A 21,202-nucleotide genomic window follows, 5' to 3' on the forward strand; every position below is an offset into this window, starting at 1 on the left:
TCAGGTCCATTAGAATAGCATGCAGGTCCCTGGAGTAGTTTAGTGTTGGGTGCAGTGCACTGCAGACAGATGGACTCAGGTCCATACCTCTCCCTACCTGTTACACTTGTGGAGGAAACTGTGAGCCCTCCAAAACTCATTAGAAACCTACTATATATATATATTTTAATTTTTTGTTACATTTGTACCCCGCGCTTTCCCACTCATGGCAGGCTCAATGCGGCTTACATATTGTATACAGGTACTTATTTGTACCTGGGGCAATGGAGGGTTAATTGACTTGCCCAGAGTCACAAGGAGCTGCCTGTGCCTAAAGTGGGAATCAAACTCAGTTCCTCAGTTCCCCAGGACCAAAGTCCACCACCCTAACCACTAGGCCACTCCTCCACTCCACATATAGATGCCCCCTTCACCGGTACGGGCTATGGTAATGGTATACAGTTGGGGGTGGTGGGTTCGGGGGGGTCCAGCAGACAAGATAAGGGAACAAAGGTGAGATTTGTACCTGGGAGCATTTCATAAAGTCCACTGCAGTGCCCCTGAGGTTGCTCCATTGCTTTCCTGGGATGTCTGAGGGACCAGTCTACTAAAAATGATGGCTCCTCCAACATCCCAATGGCTTTATTTTGTGTGTTTTGCTTTAGGACTTTTTTTTTTTTAAATGGACCAAAAAACAAAACGTCCAAATCACAAAACCTTGTTCAAAACGGTATTAAAAAAAAAAAAAGATTGACATTTTTCTTTTTTGAAAATGACCTTCTTTCCTATTCTGATTTTGGATGTTTTTTGCAAAACATCCAAAGTCGGACTTAGACTCGCATTGAAACGCCCCCCCCCCCCCCCCCCCACCTCTCTGGGACATAATTTAAAAAACCCATTTATGATTAGTGTGATAAAGTCACATCCAGGATAGTTGAGTTAAGGCAGTGTCAGAGTGAAATACAAGTCCCAGAAGGCATTGCAGGCAAGGAGCCAGGGGCTGAGATGAGGAACCCGAACTGGACTCCTAGCTGCAATGGGGGAAGACATGGGTGTAAGCTGGCAGGACGTGTAGATTGGCTGCCACTAGAGGGAAAGAGAGATAGGAAACCCTGTGTGCAGGAGCTCATCATTAGTCTAATGCTTAACTCAGCTGGTATGGGTGTGGTGGAAGCTAATGGAAGGAGAATGATTGGTTGTGAGAGCAGAAGCCAGGGATTGATTAGGCAGGTGGGAAGGAGTCCCAGGAGAGAGAAGCAGAAAGAGAGAAACAGTTGCATGCTGAAAACCCTTGGGTAAGAGAGGTCCCTAAAGTACTGAAGCAGGCTGAAATCCCTTGGGTGTGAGGAAGTCCCAAAAGTATTTGCAGGCTGAAAATCCTTGGGTAAGGGAGGTCCCTAAAGTATTGAATTTACCAGTGAAGCTGATGCAGGGTGAATTCCTGGGTATGAGGAGTCCCTAAAGTATTGAACTCTCCTGAAGGTAAAGAGAATAGAAGGTAGAAACTGCTGCTTTGTGATTTAACTGTGATGATGAACTGAAAGAACTGCTTCTATTTGGAATGGAACTACTGTTTATGGTGCACTGGATAAAGAGCAGTGGCGTAGGAAGGGGGGCGGTGGGGCGGTCCGCCCCGGGTGCACGCCGCTGGGGGGGTATCGTCTCCGTTGGTTCCTTGCTCCCTCTGCCCCGGAACAAGTTACTTCCTGTCCCGGGGCAGAGAGAGCAAGGAACCAATAGAGCCGATGCAGCTCCCAGCGATGTGAACTCGGGGGCGGATCGGCCCTCCCGCCCGCCCCTCGCTTCTAAACTAAGTAAGATCGTGCTCCGGGGGAGGGTGCGCGCCAGAGGGGGGGTGCGCGCCAAGGGGGGGTTGCCGTGCTGCACCCGGGGGGGGGGGGGGGTGCGCAGCGGCGACCTGCCCCGGGTGTCAGCTGCCCTCATTACGGCACTGATAAAGAACCCAGACTGGAGCTGACTGTGAGCCTGTATTGAATCCTGATATGTGCTCATAGCCTACTGCTAAAAGGGGACTATTTGCCACACACTTTCAGGTGGCTTATATGTGATTAAGTTTGAAGGTGAATGCTGCTTTTGGAACTGTGTATCAGGTCTACTAGAAACCTGCATTGAATAAAGTCTTTAAGATTGAAGTTGTGGGTGGACATTTATTTTTTGACTGTACCAGGAGCCTGTGGCCGGAGGAGATTGTTCTAACCTTGCTACACTAAGAAGTACCTGGTTACATTAGATTTACTAAGTCATTACCACACACTAACAAGCATTAATACAAATTATTTGCTACAGGTCCTATTTTAATGCAATGGGATCTGTTTAATAATAATACAAGTTAATTGAACTTAGCACAGTTTAGTAAATACAGCCTTATGTCACTCATCTTTAAAATCAACAAAGTGTACATTATAGACTAGATTCTATATGTTGTGCCAAAAATATCGGTGCCTAAAAAAGCACTATTCTATAAGCCACGCTTAAAGTTAGGTGCAGTTTATAGAACAGTGCTTATGCTCGGGAATCGTGCCTAACTTTAAGCGCGGCCATTTGCACCAACCTAGAAGTGGTGCAAATGTACACACCTACATTAGGCACATATCCCCATTATTCTATAACAAATGCACACTAGTTTTAGGAATGCCCCCATTCTGCACATGCCCCTCTTTAAAAAGCCAATTATTGATGCTAATTAGCTCATCAATTAAATTGCATGCACAAATTGGATGCGTACCCAAATTTGCGCATGCAATATTTGGCGACTTTTATAAAATTAGGGGGAATGGGCCTGATATTCAAAATGATTTAACCGTGCAAGAGATGCCCAGTAAATTGCCCTGAGTGGGTCAGGAGGGAATATTCAGTGGTACTTAACTGGGCAGTGCTACTGAATGTCACCTCAGACCTTCATGGCACTGTCTGGGCAGTCTAGGGTCAAAGTCTGGGAGGAGCTTGGAATTATGCAGGCATTGGTCCACAGAGCTAACTGAGCAAATAGGCGCACTTAAATAGCAGTTCAATCTTTACCCAGTTAACTACTGTATGTTGGTATGTGGAGGAGTGGCCTAGTGGTTAGGGTGGTGGACTCTTCTGGTCCTGAGGAACTGAGTTTGATTCCCACTTCAGGCACAGACAGCTCCTTGTGACTCTGGACAAGTCACTTAACTCTCCATTGCCCCAGGTACAAATAAGTACCTGTATATAATATGTAAGCCGCATTGAGCCTGCCATGAGTGGGAAAGCGTGGGGTACAAATGTAACAAAAAAATAATAATAATAATTGTTGGATATACCTGTATAACTTCCAGGTATTTTGCTGACCCAGATATTCTGTATCAGAGCCCAGATATGGTCTGGCACTTCACATCTGGGTCTAAATTAGCTAGCAGCAGTAGGCAATTAGGAAAACACTGACTGCTGCTGGCTCAATATTGACCCACATAGTTTTCTGCAAAAGGGTTGGCGGTACATTTTGCTGTAGATACTTTTGAAATTCTAAGCATCTCTCAAGGAGATAGATGTCTTTGAACTGATTTAATGCACAGTGTATCTGACAGACCATTAATACAATTTTATCTATATTAGGACAAAACTGGAAGTTCCTGTGAGTTGCAGATTCATCCTAATTCCAACCATTCTGTAACTCTAGAGTCTGTCAGGGTTCAAGGACACACAGTTACTTTTAACCCAGAAGGCAAAGCAGCTGATGGATATGCAACAGGTTATGCAAGACTTACAAAAGAATTTGTTGTTCTGGTTAAGGTAAGTTTAAAAGAAGCAATCTCACAAATTTGCTGTACAAAACTACGTTTTGATGATCCCTAATATGACATTCTCTGTACATGATCATTTTAATTCCTAAGGGATTTAAGGTCAAATCCATATTTAGTTTTATGCTTTGACTAGGGAGGCAAAATTGCATAGTAACATAGCAAATGATGTTACATAAAAACCAGGTAATTCATTCAGTCCAGCATTTCTCAACGCTGTCCTGCAGACAGACCTAAGCTGTTTGGTTTTCAGGATATCTGTAATAAACATGCATAAGTTGGATTTCCATATATCAAAGACTCAGTATATGTAAATCTATCTCATATATATTCATTTTGTAGTAATCTGGCTGTATGTGCCTCCAGCTGGGAAACATTGAACTAGTCTGACCAATCTAAATTCTTACTCTTTGGTCCTTCACATAAATTTGCATATTATTCTTAATCATTGCTATGGTGCATACCAGATATTTATAACACTGTATAGAGAAACATATTGATAAATTTATAAACCCCTTGAGCATATGGAACTATATTTTTCATGCTTAAGGGCAAATTAGCTCTTACCTGCTATTTTGTTTTCCTTGAGTCCTCCAGACCTGTCCAAATGCTTGGGTTTGTGCTATCCAGCCAACAAAGGAAACTGAGAACTATTGGTCTGTGATGCTATCACTTAAGAAATCTGTACAGCCCCCTGGACAGTCAGTATTTATCATAACAAGCAGAAGAGCGAAGGCAATTAAAAGGGGGAAAAACCTCCCCTAGAAACTAATGAACTGCTTAGCAGAGAACCACTAATGGAGAATAAAGCCCTCCAGATGAAAGATCCAACAGGAATAATGAATTAGTCAAAATCAAAATCTTTATGCTTCAGGAGATAGAAAAAGAACTATAGGTGGTTTAAAACTGGTCTGGAGGTACTCGAGGAAAGAAAACTGTTAGGTAAAAACAACTAATATACCCTTTTTTATCATCCCACAGTTCAACCCAGACACTTGAGATGAACCAAAGCAGTACTTACTAAGAATAGGACACTGAAATTCCTGCTGCTGACACCTTGGCCCCACTTTGAGCTTTAATATCCAATCTGTAGTGACAGACAAAAGAATGCATAGATTTCTGGGTTGCTGCTTTCAAGATTTCATAAGGCGGAACTAAGGAGTGTTCCGTCCATGAAGCAGATCGATATCTTGTAAATTAAGCTTTCAAAACTTAAAGACTTGCAATTCTAAAATTCACCTAGCTAAATAAATAGCTACAAGAAAAGCTGTCTTAAGGATGGTATCTTTTAATGTTGTGAAATCCAGAGGTTCAAAAGGAAGCTGTACTAAGATAGACAACACTAATTTTAAATCCCAGAGGGGAATCAATGGACGATGCAGCAGATTGATAAGTTTAACCCCGCAGAAAAAAATGTATCACATCTGGATGCAAAGACAAGCACTTTCCCTTCACTAAACCTCTAAAACAAGACAAAGCAGATAGTTGTACTTTCCATGAGGCAAATTCCAGCCCCTTGTCCAAACAGAAGAATACAAAATAAAAATACACTTACCTTAACACCATTCTCAAAAATCCTCAGAACCCTTATGAATGCTAACAAGATAGACCTTTTTCTAGAATGTTACAAGGTACGTAAGTATTGCCAAACTGGGACAGACCAAAGGTCCATCAAGCTCAGTATCCTGTTTTCAACAGTGGTCAATCCAGGTCACAAATACCTGGCAAGATCTCAGAAAAGCTCAATACATTTTATGATGCTTATCCCAAAAATAAGCAGTGGATTTTACCGCATTCTCAGGCAATGAATTCCAGAGTTTAATTACACGTTGAGTGAAGAAACATTTTCTCTGATTCATATTAAATTTACTACTTTGTAGCTTCATCGCATACCCCCTAGTCCTAGTATTTTTGAAAGAGTAAACAAATGATTCATATCTACCCGTTCAACTCCACTCATTATTTTGTAGACCTCTATCATATCTCCCCACTCCTCAGCCGTCACTTTTCCAAGCTGAAGAGCCCTAGATGTTTCAGCTTTTCCTCATAGGGAAGTCATCCCATCCCATTTATCATTTTCGTTGTCCTTCCCTGTACCTTTTCAAATTCCACTACATCTTTTTTTGAGATGCTGCGACCAGAATTGAACACAATATTCGAGGTGCGGTCGCACCATGGACCGATACAAAGGCATTATAACATCCTCACTTTTGTTTTCCATTCCTTTCCTAATAATATCTAACATTCTATTTGCTTTCTTAGCTGCCACAGCACACTGAGCAGAGCATTTCAATGTATCACCGAGATCCCTTTCTTGGTCGGTGGCTCCTAATATGGAACCTGGCATTACCTAGCTATAGTTTGGGTTCCTCTTTCCCACATGCATCAATTTGCAGTTGCTCACATTAAACGTACTCTGCCATTTAGACGCCCAATCTCCCAGTCTTGTATGGTCCTCTTGTAATTTTTCACAATCCTCTCGCGATTTAACAACTTTGAATAACTTTGTGTCGTCAGCAAATTTAATTACCTCACTAGTTAATCCCATCTCTAATTCATTTATAAATATGTTAAAAAGCAGTGGTCACAACACAGACCCCTGAGGAACCCCACTATCTACCCTTCTCCATTGAGAATACTGACCATTTAACCCTACTCTCTGTTTTCTATCCTTTAACCAGTTTTTAATCCACAATAGGACATTACCTCCTATCCCATGACTCTCCAGTCCTCTGGAGTCTTTCATGAGGTACTTTGTCAAACGCCTTTTGAAAATCCAGATAACACAATATCAACCGGCTTGCCTTTATACACGTTTGTTCACCCCTTCAAAGAAATGTAATAGATTGGTGAGGCAAGATTTCCCTTCATTAAATACATGCTGACTATCGTCTCATTAATCTATGCTTTTGAATATGCTCTGTAATTTTGTTCTTTATAATAGTCTCTACCATTTTGCCCAGCACCGACATTAGGCACACCAGTCTATAATTTCCAGGATCCCTTCTGGAACCTTTTTTAAATATCGGCATTACATGGGCTACCCTCCAATCTTCCAGTACCATGCTCAATTTTAAAGATAATTTACATATTACTAACAATAGTTCCGCCAGTTCATTTTTCAATTCTGTCAGTACTCTGGGATGAATACCATCCAGTCCAGGAGATTTGTTACTCTTCAATTTGTCAAATTGCCCATTACATCCTCTAGGTTCAATAGAGATTTCATTCAGGTTCTCTGACTTGTCAGCTTTGAATACCATTTCAGGCACTGGTATCACTCCCAAATCTTCCTCAATGAAGACCGAAGCATAGAATTTATTTAATTTCTCCACTATGGCTTTGTATTCCCTGATCACCCCTTTTACCCCTCGGTCATCTAGCGGTCCAACCGATTCTTTTGACGGATTCTTGCTTTTAATATACCTAAAAAAATTCTTACTGTGTTTTTGCCTCTAACGTGAATCGTTTTTTCAAAGTCCCTCTTTGCTTTCCTTATCAGCGCTTTGCATTTGACTTGACATTCCTTATGCTGTTTCTTGTTATTTTCAGTCGGTTCCTTTACATGAATAACCTCTCTTTTTAACTTCACCCCCTCAAGATCCAAGTGTTAAGACAAAACTGAGATGTGTTCCGCATGCTGATATGGCTTTTAACCAACTGATGCTTCCTTCTCGCCAAAAGTTAGAAGATCCTGTTCCAGGCTATTCTGGAGCAATCAACACCACTAGACCTTAATGCTTCTCTATCCTTTGAATGACTTTGTCTGAGTGGCAAAGGCTGAAATACATAGAGAGGACTCAAACGCAGTCATGGTTAAATTAAGTATCAGTTCCTTTTGACTTCCAATACTTTTTACAACTGAAAAAGGCTGCAACCTTCACATTCTGGCCTGTTGCCATCAGGCCAAAGAATAATCCCACGTGCAAAGCACAGCTCAAAATAAAAAAAATGTGGAACTCAATACACCTATACAAAAGTTATAATAATTATTTCAATATTATAGTAATAAAACAATTTTTTAATTCTTCATATTTAAGCTGATGGGAGGAAAAAAGTCTCAGCAGTCACAAGCTATTCGCTGTGGAATTCAAACATTGTCAAATCTACTCCAACAGGAGGACTACAGCAGCCCGTTGACTCAGACCAGTCATTGGCAAAATCCTTCCGGAATCTTTTTTTCAAAATGTCAACACTTATAAGAAAATATTTTCAAAAATATCTAAATGTCAATTCAATCAAAATATTCCTTTGTGACGAAATTCTTGCAGCTGTTCGAAAATTCAGCACTTCTAGCAGAATATTTTCAAAATTTTCTGAACTTCAATTCAATCAAAATATTCCTTTGTGACAAAATCCTTGCAGCAGAGTCACCAAATCTTATGCATACTCATCAATGTATAATCACATAATATAACAGCACTTAGCTTTAATGATACTCCATCTCTGACCCGACCCCAATGAGTACCTGTTTCACCAATACTGGCTTCTTCAGGGGAAACTAGGGTCATAGAAAGCTGCACAGAAAAAAAGAAAAATAAATAAAAATGAAACAATAGGTGTCTAAACACTCATATTCTAACTCCTAAGCAGCACTTACTCCTCCTCTTGTTGTGAGCTCCGTGTTTGTCGGCCTTGAATGTTGATAAAAAATGGTGCTGATGTTTAAAGAGATGCCCACCCTGACGTCAGAACTGACGTCATTGTAGAACAAACCTTCCTGTATTAAAAACCTCATAAGAACACTGTCCATTGAATCTTTTCATTCAGACCTTCAGACCTACAGGTTCTATCGATTGCATGCGGTGGATTCAGCGTTGCTCACACCTCAACAATGCTTTGTCCCAATCACCTCCTCTGGCGCTGGAAAGATCTTATCTATAACATGGCACTCAAAATTCTTTCATTGATGATGGTATCTCCTATTATGCTCCACCAAGGGTGCCCCCAATTTCATATGCGTGAGGCTGTGTCAGTACTCATTCATCTGGATATTCAAACACTGATTAGTTTTCCTGATGTAGATTTTCTTACATGGGCATCAAAGTAAATAAATCACCCCACTTGACTTGCAATTGGTATGATTCTTTAACTTATAGGTCTTGCCATTCACTAGGTTTGTAAATGAAACACATTCCTACGTGATCTGACATGTCTGACATCTGCCACATTTGAAATGGCCCCTGGGTTCCTTCTCTCATTCTACCTTTCCAAACACCACAGGGCTCAATAATTCTTTTAAATTTTGAGAAACAATTGGGACATCATGAGGTTGCACCTGGTCTTTGAAGAACATTCCTTGTGCATTGCATTTTCCAGGGGGCAAAGAAATTGCTCCCAGGTGCTGAGCCCCCCCAACCCCCCGAAAACCCACTCCCCACAAATGGTTTACATGCCAAATGTAAACCACTACCATAGCCCTAAGGGGTGAAGGGGGGCACCTACATGTGGGTACAGTGGGTTTCTGGTGGGTTTTGAAGGGCTCACATTTACCACCACCACAAGTGTAACAGGTAGGGGGGTATGGGCCTGGGTCCGCCTGCCTGAAGTGCACTGCACCCACTAAAACTGCTCCAGGGACCTGCATACTGCTGTCATGGAGCTGGGTATGACATTTGAGGCTGGCATAGAGGCTGGCAAAAAAAGTTTTTTTTAGGGTGGGAGGGGGTTGGCGACCACTGGGGGAGTAAGGGGAGGTCATCCCTGATTCCCTCCGGTGGTCATCTGGTCAGTTCGGGCACCTTTTTGAGGCTTGGTCGCAAGAAAAAATAGTCTAAGTAAAGTCACCCAAGTGCTCGTCAGGGACGCCATTCTATTTTCCATTATCGGCCAAGGATGCCCAGTCCCGCCTTCACTACGCTGCCGACAAGCCCCCATGAACTTTGGCCATCTCCGCCACGGAAAGCAGTTGGGGACGCCAAAAATTGGCTTTCGATTATGCCGATTTGTGCAACCCTGAGAGAAGGACACCCATCTCCCAATTTGTGTTGGACGATGGGCGCCCTTCTCTTTCGAAAATAAGCCTGAAAGTATGTCTGTAAGTTATAAAATACTCAGCTACCTGCGTACATCAGTCACATACATTTACACCAGATCACCAGTTACTCCTGCTCTGTCAGTCATGCAGATTGAAAAATGGTGTCTCTGACTACTAGTGGTAGTCTCGTGGTGCTATCACTAGGGGTCAAGCTGCCAAATAAAGTTAGCCAAGTGTTCCACAGAGCAGAAGCAACTGGAGATTATTCTTGCACGCCACTTGACCATCAGGAAGAGCACTTGTTATATGTCAGGAGTGGGATCAGGAAGTGCGCATGTGTGTGTATATGTGTGTGTGTGGGGGCATCTGGCCTAGAGAGGAGGTTTTGGGGATCTGGGCTTACTCATTGGGTTTAAGATTGTGCTTGACTGTTTTGGGGATGTTCAGGGGGGTGGGGGAGAGACATTTACTCCTGCCCCTTTAAGTTGTGTGTGCCACAGGACAGCTGTAAAAGCTGGCATTGAAAAGTTTGCTGTTAACATTTTGGGCTTGCTCAAACCATGCCCTATCCATATCCCATATATATAGATAAGACTCTCCAAATATTAACCAACAAATACTAAGGAGGCAGTCCAATAATGAATTTAAGAAAATAACATCAACATTTTATTATTTAGAAGGAGAGACCTGACGCTCCACTTTGTTGCTGTTGACAGTGTCAAAGATAAGTGTTGTGGTTTGACACTATGGGCCCTCTTTACTAAGCAGCATTATAGGCTCATTAACATTTTAAACGTGCGTTAACCATGTATGCGTGTTAACCATGTACATGCCTACAGTATCCCTATAGGCGCCTACGTGGCTAGCTCGTGCGCTAAGTGTAGGCACGCTAAAAACACTAATGCACCTTAGTAAACAGGGCCCTTAATTTTATATATGAATGATTTATTTGCACATGAATTTGGGCACTATTTGAGCACTTGTGACACATATATGATACACAGTAGTATGTAGTCTTTAATTGCAATGGAATGGAAAAGCCCGAGGATGTGATTGAGGCATGACAGTTAAAATGTTCCTTTTTTATGAGTCTCAAAATTGCTATTTACAAGCATAAAGTAGCACTAGGTCATGCATACTGTCTCTAATACCGAGGGTCTCTCTTTCCAAATAATAAAATTTTGATGTTATATTTTAAAATTCATTGTCGGATTGCATCTTTGGTGTTTCATTCATTAATGTTTGGAGAGTTTTATCTGTATGTGTGTGTGTGTTATATTTCTCTTCAAGTTGAGTGTATGACTGTGGGACTATCCATATCCCAACCACATCCCTTTGAAATATCTGAGTGGTGTGGAATTCCACAGGTAAGTAGTGGCTTTCTTAAAATTGCTATTTTCATATGTAGCTGATCTATTTATACAGATGCTGCTATTTGCGCATGAAGATATGTCTAAACGAATCCCCATAGACATTTATAAAATAGCTTCAAAATAGGGAGGCCATTACATGCCTATCTAAGCAGCCTGTTATAAAATACCCTCTTAGTACATCTGGTCCTGTGTTTGGTTTATTTTAAGCTAATTATGTGTAAGCAGGCATCTGAATTTTATGGAATCTTACTGTATAAATCATGTCATGGAAAGCTTATCAAAATTGAACCCAAAAAGATATTGGTAGCACTGCTTTATTTGGGAGCCCTTTTCATTGAGGACTCTTCTTTGTAGTTTCACCAGGGCAAATGGGGGTGAATATTCTTCAGGATGACCAATGAAAAACAGATTACAAGCTTTTTTCAGTAGCAGTGTGGGAGTTGAACTTGTAAGTGGCAGATGGAGAGATTATTAGCCTCAGTAAGCAGGAAAATTACAGATGGAATAAAGTCACCGGCTTCCAAATGCCCTGTGGCAATGAACATTGAAACCTTTGCCTGACAATATGTACATTCAGAAACTCCACCGTCATGTTTGTTCTGTGTCTTGTTATAACTCTTACCCACTCAGTTAGGGCATACGTGCTCAATGGTCACTGGAAACAAGCCATTCAGTCTGGCATTTAGATTTAATTTTTTGATAATAGTATCAGGGTTAGGAACAATATTGTACTTCACCTCAATTAATCAATCCCGATATCCAATGATAAGGTTTAAAAAGTTATTTTTATGGAGTCAGAAAATACTGAATTTCAGACTAAGAAAGAACAAATATGAAACTGCATGCATTTGTTTTTATAACACAACTTTTATCTCCAAAAGATATTGTATTAAGTGGTAATTTTATAACAGGGTGCCTGATTTAAGAGGGTAAGTAGGCATCATGAAGACTAATAGAGATCTATGTGTCCTTATAAAATGCTAGTGTGAGTGGCAGAAATTATACCTACTTTGCAGGTGTGGATATTTATATCTGCTGTCAAGCAGGTGTAAATGTCCATGCCTAGATTATTCAAGTGTGTACATAAATTAGCATATTTTATAATCGACATACATACTTGTGAACTCCACCTGCACACTGCCAAAATTCTGTTGTTGTCCTTGCTGGTGTTGGGTTCAAAAATGTGCCAGTGACTCCTAGCAGTAGTCTCATGGTACTACTGCTAGGCATCAGTTTTCCATATGAAGGCTTCTGGTCATATGGTAAACTGACCCCTAGCAGTAGTACCATGAGACTACTGCTAGGAGTCACTGGTGCCATTTTGAACACAGCACTAGCAAAGGCAGGAACGACTGGAGATCATTCCTGGGAAGGCAGCTTTTAGCTGAGAAATTTCCTGTGAGGGAACCGTGAGATTAAGGATTTTCGATTTGGTAATGTTGATCTTAAAACCTGATAATTGCCCATATTGTGTAATAGTTTCCAGTGGTGGCTGACTAGGCTTGCTGAATGAGAGGGGGCTTATGAATATGTTCAAGTGTGTTACTTTGAATGTCCGTGATCTTAACTCGCCTATGAAACGCAAATTAATGTTTAAAGAAATGTTGCGCCTGAAGGCAGATGTGATATTCATTCAGGAGACCCATTTGAAACAACAGCATGAAAAATTAGTTAATCATAAGCGATTTCCCACTGTTGTATTTGCCTCCAACACAACTAATCAAAAAACAAAAGGGGTTCTTATAGCTTTTTAAGGTGCTTTCCCGTGGCACATACATAATACTGTATCTGATAAAGAAGGTAGCTTTTCCAGATAAGGATGGAGACTGACTTTAGCCGTTTGCTTTCATACACAGGCAGCTCCTTGTGACTCTGGGCAAGTCACTTAACCTTCCATTTCCCCATGTAAGCTGCATTGAGCCTGCCATGAGTGGGAAAGCGTGGGGTACAAGTGTAACAAAAAAAAATACTTGAGCACTTTTTTTGAGTATTTGACTCTGTTGATGCTGTTAAGTATGTCTTGAAGGCCTGTGATAGTAGTTCTATGTGAATGATCTATTTCTGTAACTCCCATTCCTCCTTCAACTCTTGGAATGTACAGTCACTGATTTTTAAATTACTTCATGTACTACCACTACTACTACTTATCATTTCTATAGCGCTACTAGACGTACGCAGCGCTGTACACTTGAACATGAAGAGACAGTCCCTGCTCAACAGAGCTTACAATCTTGTTCTCACATTGTGTTTTTAAAGTTCTTAATGAAGCAAATTTGCTGTTTCAAAGCTGTATGAAAATATGGCAATTGCAAGCAGATTTATACCTTCTAGATTATTCTGTGCTATAAAAGCACTTTTCAATATCAGTTTCATGGGGGTAGTTATGACTATACTGCGTGATATTTGCCATGCTAAAGGGCTCTAAAACAAGTCATGGTGCTGTAATGCAGTTTTAAGTTACCCTGGGGTAAGTAGTAATAAGATGCAAAGCATGCAAAATGCATGCAAAACATCTCATTACCATGTGAATTCTATATAAATTCATTACTATGTAAACTTGGGGTTATTAGAAAATCTCAAAAGCTGCAAAGCTGTAGCCCAAAGCTTCTAGGTCGCTTCTTAAAGGGACTAGTTGTCTAGGAGACAAGCTGCCCCTTCCCCCTCCTTGAGGGCACTGAAGCTTTGCAACTGAGATATCACAGGTTGGTGACTGCTCTCGGTAACTTAAGGTGCGATAAAAGCCTGACTTTTACCACATATTGATACGACTCTCCCCTCCTTCTTCTGTAGTACTCTTTTCTGATCTTTTCTCCCAATAATTTGTGCTGAATTGTTTCACTTTCTTCTTCTCCTAGATACAGTATTTATACACTTGTCCTTACTCGTTTTTTTTATACGACTTTCTTCCGTCAGAGCATTGTTTTCAGTCTACCTTAGTTTTCCATTATGGAAGGTTACCTTTGTTAAGCCCAAAAGCTATCCTGATGTCATCTGAGAAAATGCTAGTGTGAGTGGCAGAAATTATACCTACTTTGCAGGTGTGGATATTTATATCTGCTGTCAAGCAGGTGTAAATGTCCATGCCTAGATTATTCAAGTGTGTACATAAATTAGCATATTTTATAATCGACATACATACTTGTGAACTCCACCTGCACACTGCCAAAATTCTGTTGTTGTCCTTGCTGGTGTTGGGTTCAAAAATGTGCCAGTGACTCCTAGCAGTAGTCTCATGGTACTACTGCTAGGCATCAGTTTTCCATATGAAGGCTTCTGGTCATATGGTAAACTGACCCCTAGCAGTAGTACCATGAGACTACTGCTAGGAGTCACTGGTGCCATTTTGAACACAGCACTAGCAAAGGCAGGAACGACTGGAGATCATTCCTGGGAAGGCAGCTTTTAGCTGAGAAATTTCCTGTGAGGGAACCGTGAGATTAAGGATTTTCGATTTGGTAATGTTGATCTTAAAACCTGATAATTGCCCATATTGTGTAATAGTTTCCAGTGGTGGCTGACTAGGCTTGCTGAATGAGAGGGGGCTTATGAATATGTTCAAGTGTGTTACTTTGAATGTCCGTGATCTTAACTCGCCTATGAAACGCAAATTAATGTTTAAAGAAATGTTGCGCCTGAAGGCAGATGTGATATTCATTCAGGAGACCCATTTGAAACAACAGCATGAAAAATTAGTTAATCATAAGCGATTTCCCACTGTTGTATTTGCCTCCAACACAACTAATCAAAAAACAAAAGGGGTTCTTATAGCTTTTTAAGGTGCTTTCCCGTGGCACATACATAATACTGTATCTGATAAAGAAGGTAGCTATCTCGTAGTTACAGCATCCTTATATAATATTCAATATACCATGTTGTCAATTTATGCACCTAATGAAGGGCAAGGGTCCTTTATAGCAGATGTTGAGAGGGTGTTACAACGATATGCACAGGGACAATTACTAATAGGGGGTGACTTCAATCTTACAATAGACCCGCCCCTAGACAATTCAACGGGGCAGGTATATTATGCTAAGCGGGATAGACCCATATTTAAAAGCTTTTTGGCGCGCTGGGGGTTGGTTGACCTCTGGCGTGGGAATCATGGTCAAGAGAGGGATTACACATACTTCTCCCCTAAGTATAATACATACTCCAGGATTGACCTCTGGCTGGGGGATGGGGCTATAGCACGTAATCTGCACACTGTAACTATTGAACCCCACTCATGGTCTGATCACTCCCCGGTGGTATTGACTCTGGGAACAATAAGTATACCTAAGGGCCACAGATATTGGTGGCTTAATGAGTCATTTTTACAAGACTCGCAGAACATTTCTTCCTTGGAGGAATACATTGTGGAATATATAGAATTCAATGACCTTGGAGAGATACAACTACCTATTTTATGGGAAGGCTTAAAAGCAGTCCTTCACAGACACCTGATAGCATTACAAGCCCATCTTACCAAAACTCAGGCGGTTCAAGAACAAGATCTTAGAGGCAATATAGCACAGTTGGAGAAGCTGCACAAAGCAGATCCCTCTGATCTTAAGGGAACTGAAACATTGCATCAGCTCAGATTAACGCTTAATGAGGTTCAAATGGCTGAGCTTTCCAACCAATTGCAATGGGTGCAGCAGGAGCACTTTGAATTTGGTGACAAAGCTAGTAGGCTATTAGCTTGTAAATTAAAGAAACAAGCCCAATGCAACCATATCTTTACCATTAAAAACACCTTGGGGATACAGTACAGCCAGTCGGAGCAAATTCAGGAGGCTTTCTATGATTACTATACAGAGCTCTATTCACCTGAAGTAACTCCATCTCCATCTGTCATAGAAGCTTACCTCCAGGAGATCAGTCTTCCACAGCTATCGAAGGAAGAGATGGCATTGCTATCTGCACCCATAACAATTGATGATATTGAATGGGCGATTTCAGACTTTCCCCACCCCTGGCCCAGATGGCCTTCCCATCAGGTTTTATAAATTGTTTGTTAAGCGATTGGCTCTCATATTGCTGAGAGTATTTGCCTTCTTTGATACCGTACAGGAACTGCCCCACTCCTGGAGACTGGCAGCAGTTATCTTGCTGTTGAAGCCGGGGAAAGATCCCCAGCAGTGTGGCTCCTATAGACCAATTTTCCTCTTAAATACAGACTATAAAATCTTTACAAAGATCCTAGCAGGTAGACTTCAGATAGTACTTCCTAGGCTGATACACAAGGACCAGGCAGGGTTTATTATGGGTCACTAAATTCATGATAACATTAGATGCTTGCTACACATAATTCAACAAGCAAGTGATGATAGGACACCAGCGCTGTTACTCTCGATTGATGCTGAAAAAGCTTTTGACCGGATGAAATGGTCATTCTTGTTTGCGGTCCTGAAGCATGTGGGGATAGGAAGGCAGGAACATGGCATGTCTTAAATTGCTGTATGCAAGCCCGTTAGCAACTTTAAAAATAAATGGTAATATACTAAGCCCTTGGAGCTCCATAGGGGAACCAGACAGGGTTGTGCAGTTTCTCCACTACTATTTGCTTTGTCCATCGAACCGCTTGCTAGCCTGATTAGGCGGAACCCTGGGATTAAGGGCCTGGTCAGGGGATGAAGGGAACATAAAATTATGTTATTTGCAGATGATGTGCTCCTGACCTTGCCCCCAGGGCCGCCGAGAGGGGGGGACAGGGGGGACAAAATTCCCTGGGCCCGGCGCCGCCACCGCAGTTCAGCCCGCCTGCCCTCTGTCGCTCCTCCGTCGCTCCCTGGCACTGAACTTAAGCACCTCACCTTCGAAAGCACAGCAAGCAGCGGCAGACCACTCCTTCCTTCCGTGTCCCGCCTCACCTGACGTAACTTCCATGAGGGCAGGACACGGAAGGAAGGAGTGGTCTGCCACTGCTTGTTGCTGAGCTTTCGAAGGTGAGGCGCTTAAGGTCAGTGCAGAGGGCTCGAGGGTGGAGAGAGGGCTCGGTGGCGGGTGGAGGGGGGGCCCGGCGACCGGGACTGGCCCAGTCTCTCAGCGGCCCTGCTTGCCCCGCCCGGAGTCCTCTGTACAACAGGCCATGGAAACTATTACACAATATGGGCAATTAGCAGGGTTTAAGATCAACATTACCAAATCGGAAATCCTTAATCTCACGGTTCCCTCACAGGAAATTTCTCAGCTAAAAGCTGCCTTCCCGTTTGTCTGGGCCACTTGTAAATCTATTAAATACTTGGGGATAAACATAACACCCACTGTGGAGGGCTTATTTTCAGCTAACTACCCTAAGAAGACAGCAGAACATTTTGCGGAGCTCGATAGGTGGGAGGGATTGACAATATCGTGGACAGGTCCGCTTGATAGTACAGATAAAAATTGGTAACTCCCATACCCCCTGGTTAATGGTGATGTTCAGTCCCCTGAGTTATTAAACAAATAGGGTGAAATTCTATATATGGTGCCTAAAACATCGGTGTGAAAATCAATGCCGACTAAGCATATTCTATAAGCGGTGTCTAGATTTAGGCACAGTATATAAAATATGCTTAGTTGATATCTCAGTGCCTAAAACTACACGCCTCCATTTACACCAATGAAAACATAACGTAAATCCCAGCACGTAGATTTAGGTTCACTGGGTCATATTCTATAACTACATGCATACATTTTGGAATGCCCATGAAACGCCCATTTCCCTGCCTATAACCACATCCCTTTGTGCCTGTATGCATTAGAAGTTAAGCACGCTGCATTACAGAATGCGCTTAGCAAATTATGTGTGTAAATTCTAAATATTTCCAATTAGTGCTCATTATTGCTTGTTAAGAGCTGTTATCAATGTTGATTAGCTTGTTAAGCCAATTAAGTTATATACGTTGTCGTAGAATACGCTTGGATTTTGGCATGGATCTCTAGGCATGCTATATACAATCCAGGGGATAATGTTAGGACAGCAAAAAGACCTTTTACACTACTGAGAAATACCAGTCAAATATCATTAAATGTCAGCTCAATGATCATTATCTAGTAAAGGTGCCACTTCCACCTGAATATTTTGCTGGTTTTGTTTTTTAGTGTGGTATAACAGAATCCTCCATCAATTTGCTGCAATGATGACAACTGTCTTCTGTACCCATTGTTTTTTTTAGGGTGTGTTCAGCAGTGGTGCTATCCTTTTGCTCACTACCAGCTGGTGCCAGGCTCTGTGCCCGAGACTTGATGGGAGCTGCAGCGGTACAGGAAAGCAATCTGAAGAGTCATATTGGAAAATACATAAAACCAGTTCTGGGGTGTGTATGCTTGAAAGCGTGACATACCCACAGCGGTTTCTAAGAATCAGAGATGGACGGTGTGATGCTTCGGTAAGCACAGGCAACTTGTTTTTTAAAGGTTTTATTTTAAAATTTAAAGTAACAGAAAAGAAAGAAAGAAAAGGTGGCATGAAAAAGAAAAAAATCAAAACTATAGAAACCTTTCTCATCACTTACTCTATTCACTATGGGGCCCTTTTACTAAGCAGCAGTAAGCCCATCGTGGCCTTACCGCACGCCAATATGGAACTACAGTGGGTCCCACCCCTAACGTGCGCCATTTCCGGCACTACAAAAATATGTCCTATTTTTGTAGCGCTGGAACTTAACGCTGCCCAATTACTGCCGGGTTAGCATGGAAGCTCTTACCGCCATCTCAATAGGTGGCGGTAAAGGCTCCCCCCAAAATGGCCATGCTGTAAGTGTTTCACTTATTGCACAGCCATTTCTTTTCCTCAAAAAAAGACAGCCTTTTACCTGCTGTGGTGAAAAGGGATATTAGCACATGTCAAAAACGCATGCTGATGCTAGTGCAGGCCCCCTTTTATCTCAGCTTAGTAAAAGGGCCCCTTTGTTGGAAATGTTGATCCTGGGGTGATGCATCTACATGATTTCATTTTGCACATACCATGACAAAATTGGACGCCATAATATGTTGGAGATTATCTCAGATTGTTGTACCTTTGGATAAATAGTCTCTCAGCAGCGCTGCCACTGGCTGCCTATTTCTTACCATACAAAGTTCAAGGTTCTAGTGTTAACCCACAAGGCCCTCTTGTCTAGTGCCCCTGCTAATCTTTCATCATTAATAATTCCTTACTAGTCCACTCATACCCTCCATTCTGCTGTGGCTCACCAGCTTTCTAATTCTGCTCTAGCTCATATTAAGCTTCAATCCGCTTCTCAATCTGCCTTTTTTGCTTTAAGCCCTTCTCTGTGGAATTCCTTACCTTTCCCCCTCCGTATAGAGCAGTCCTATTCTCAATTTAAAACTGCTTTTAAAAACCCCTCTTGTTACCAAATCCTTTTTGTCACCTCCCTGAAGTTGCCAGCTTAGCAGGCTAATCAGCCCTATGCCCTGTTACTATTTGCTGTTTTGTAGCTTAATCTCTCCTTTCTTTTCTTACTTTGGTTGGAGTTCTTTTCAATTTTAAAATCATGTTTGATTTTATTGTTAACCGCTCTGATTTTATGAAGGGCAGTATATTAAATCACTGATAAACTAAACTAAAAGAGGAATTGAAAAAAACTTGCCACAGAGACAAAAAAGATCATAATAAAAACTTTTTCAGTACATTACTGTAGAAGCTGAAATCTTGTGAGGGAGTCAGCTGGACTGTTAGATTATCAAGGAGTAAAAGCTTGTAGTAGATGAGATGTGCTACATTACTGTACCTTTCTGTACTAATTTGTTTTGACGTATGCAGTGATTTGATAAGTGATCATTTTCAGTTCAGTGCTACAAAACCTGCATTTGGCCATTTTACGTTCTGGTTGTAGATCCATCTTGTCTATGGTCCACCATCTTGTGCTGCAATTATAAGTCTTTAGGTTTGAATTCACCCATATATTTAACCATTTCACTGTCAGATTTTGATCTATTTGTGGCTGTATTTGTGCTTTAGCTAGTTGTTTTTCCTTTATTGCTGTTCTAATTCTTTTAAATATTTTTCCTCTTGTTTTTCAAATTCTATTGCTTCTTTCTCTCCATGTATTGCTGGACTATCACTTGTTCCTTCCTTTTGTCTGAATGCTTTTCCAGATAAGGATGGAGACTGACTTTAGCCGTTTGCTTTCATACACAGGCAGCTCCTTGTGACTCTGGGCAAGTCACTTAACCTTCCATTTCCCCATGTAAGCTGCATTGAGCCTGCCATGAGTGGGAAAGCGTGGGGTACAAGTGTAACAAAAAAAAATACTTGAGCACTTTTTTTGAGTATTTGACTCTGTTGATGCTGTTAAGTATGTCTTGAAGGCCTGTGATAGTAGTTCTATGTGAATGATCTATTTCTGTAACTCCCATTCCTCCTTCAACTCTTGGAATGTACAGTCACTGATTTTTAAATTACTTCATGTACTACCACTACTACTACTTATCATTTCTATAGCGCTACTAGACGTACGCAGCGCTGTACACTTGAACATGAAGAGACAGTCCCTGCTCAACAGAGCTTACAATCTTGTTCTCACATTGTGTTTTTAAAGTTCTTAATGAAGCAAATTTGCTGTTTCAAAGCTGTATGAAAATATGGCAATTGCAAGCAGATTTATACCTTCTAGATTATTCTGTGCTATAAAAGCACTTTTCAATATCAGTTTCATGGGGGTAGTTATGACTATACTGCGTGATATTTGCCATGCTAAAGGGCTCTAAAACAAGTCATGGTGCTGTAATGCAGTTTTAAGTTACCCTGGGGTAAGTAGTAATAAGATGCAAAGCATGCAAAATGCATGCAAAACATCTCATTACCATGTGAATTCTATATAAATTCATTACTATGTAAACTTGGGGTTATTAGAAAATCTCAAAAGCTGCAAAGCTGTAGCCCAAAGCTTCTAGGTCGCTTCTTAAAGGGACTAGTTGTCTAGGAGACAAGCTGCCCCTTCCCCCTCCTTGAGGGCACTGAAGCTTTGCAACTGAGATATCACAGGTTGGTGACTGCTCTCGGTAACTTAAGGTGCGATAAAAGCCTGACTTTTACCACATATTGATACGACTCTCCCCTCCTTCTTCTGTAGTACTCTTTTCTGATCTTTTCTCCCAATAATTTGTGCTGGATTGTTTCACTT

The 21,202-nt window shown here is 41.4% G+C and overlaps 2 protein-coding genes across 2 annotated transcripts in view; both read left to right on the forward strand.

The window, feature by feature from the left end:
- LOC115459555 (lipoxygenase homology domain-containing protein 1) overlaps positions 1 to 18,378 on the forward strand; it is a 98,245-nt gene extending 79,867 nt beyond the window's left edge. Inside the window, exons 14-16 of the mRNA XM_030189395.1 lie at positions 3,577 to 3,753; positions 18,251 to 18,326; positions 18,359 to 18,378. Coding sequence (XP_030045255.1) covers positions 3,577 to 3,753; positions 18,251 to 18,326; positions 18,359 to 18,378 — 273 coding nt within the window. The remainder of the gene's footprint in view (positions 1 to 3,576; positions 3,754 to 18,250; positions 18,327 to 18,358) is intronic.
- A 5-nt stretch (positions 18,379 to 18,383) lies between these two features.
- The window catches only part of LOC115477536 (lipoxygenase homology domain-containing protein 1-like), a 428,353-nt gene continuing 425,534 nt past the window's right edge, over positions 18,384 to 21,202 (forward strand). The window contains exon 1 of the mRNA XM_030214471.1: positions 18,384 to 18,463. Within this exon, the coding sequence (XP_030070331.1) occupies positions 18,398 to 18,463 (66 nt within the window). The 5' untranslated portion in view covers positions 18,384 to 18,397. The remainder of the gene's footprint in view (positions 18,464 to 21,202) is intronic.

This window comes from Microcaecilia unicolor, chromosome 1 (genome assembly GCF_901765095.1).
Source record: "Microcaecilia unicolor chromosome 1, aMicUni1.1, whole genome shotgun sequence".
In the NCBI taxonomy this organism is placed as follows: Eukaryota; Metazoa; Chordata; class Amphibia; order Gymnophiona; family Siphonopidae; genus Microcaecilia; species Microcaecilia unicolor.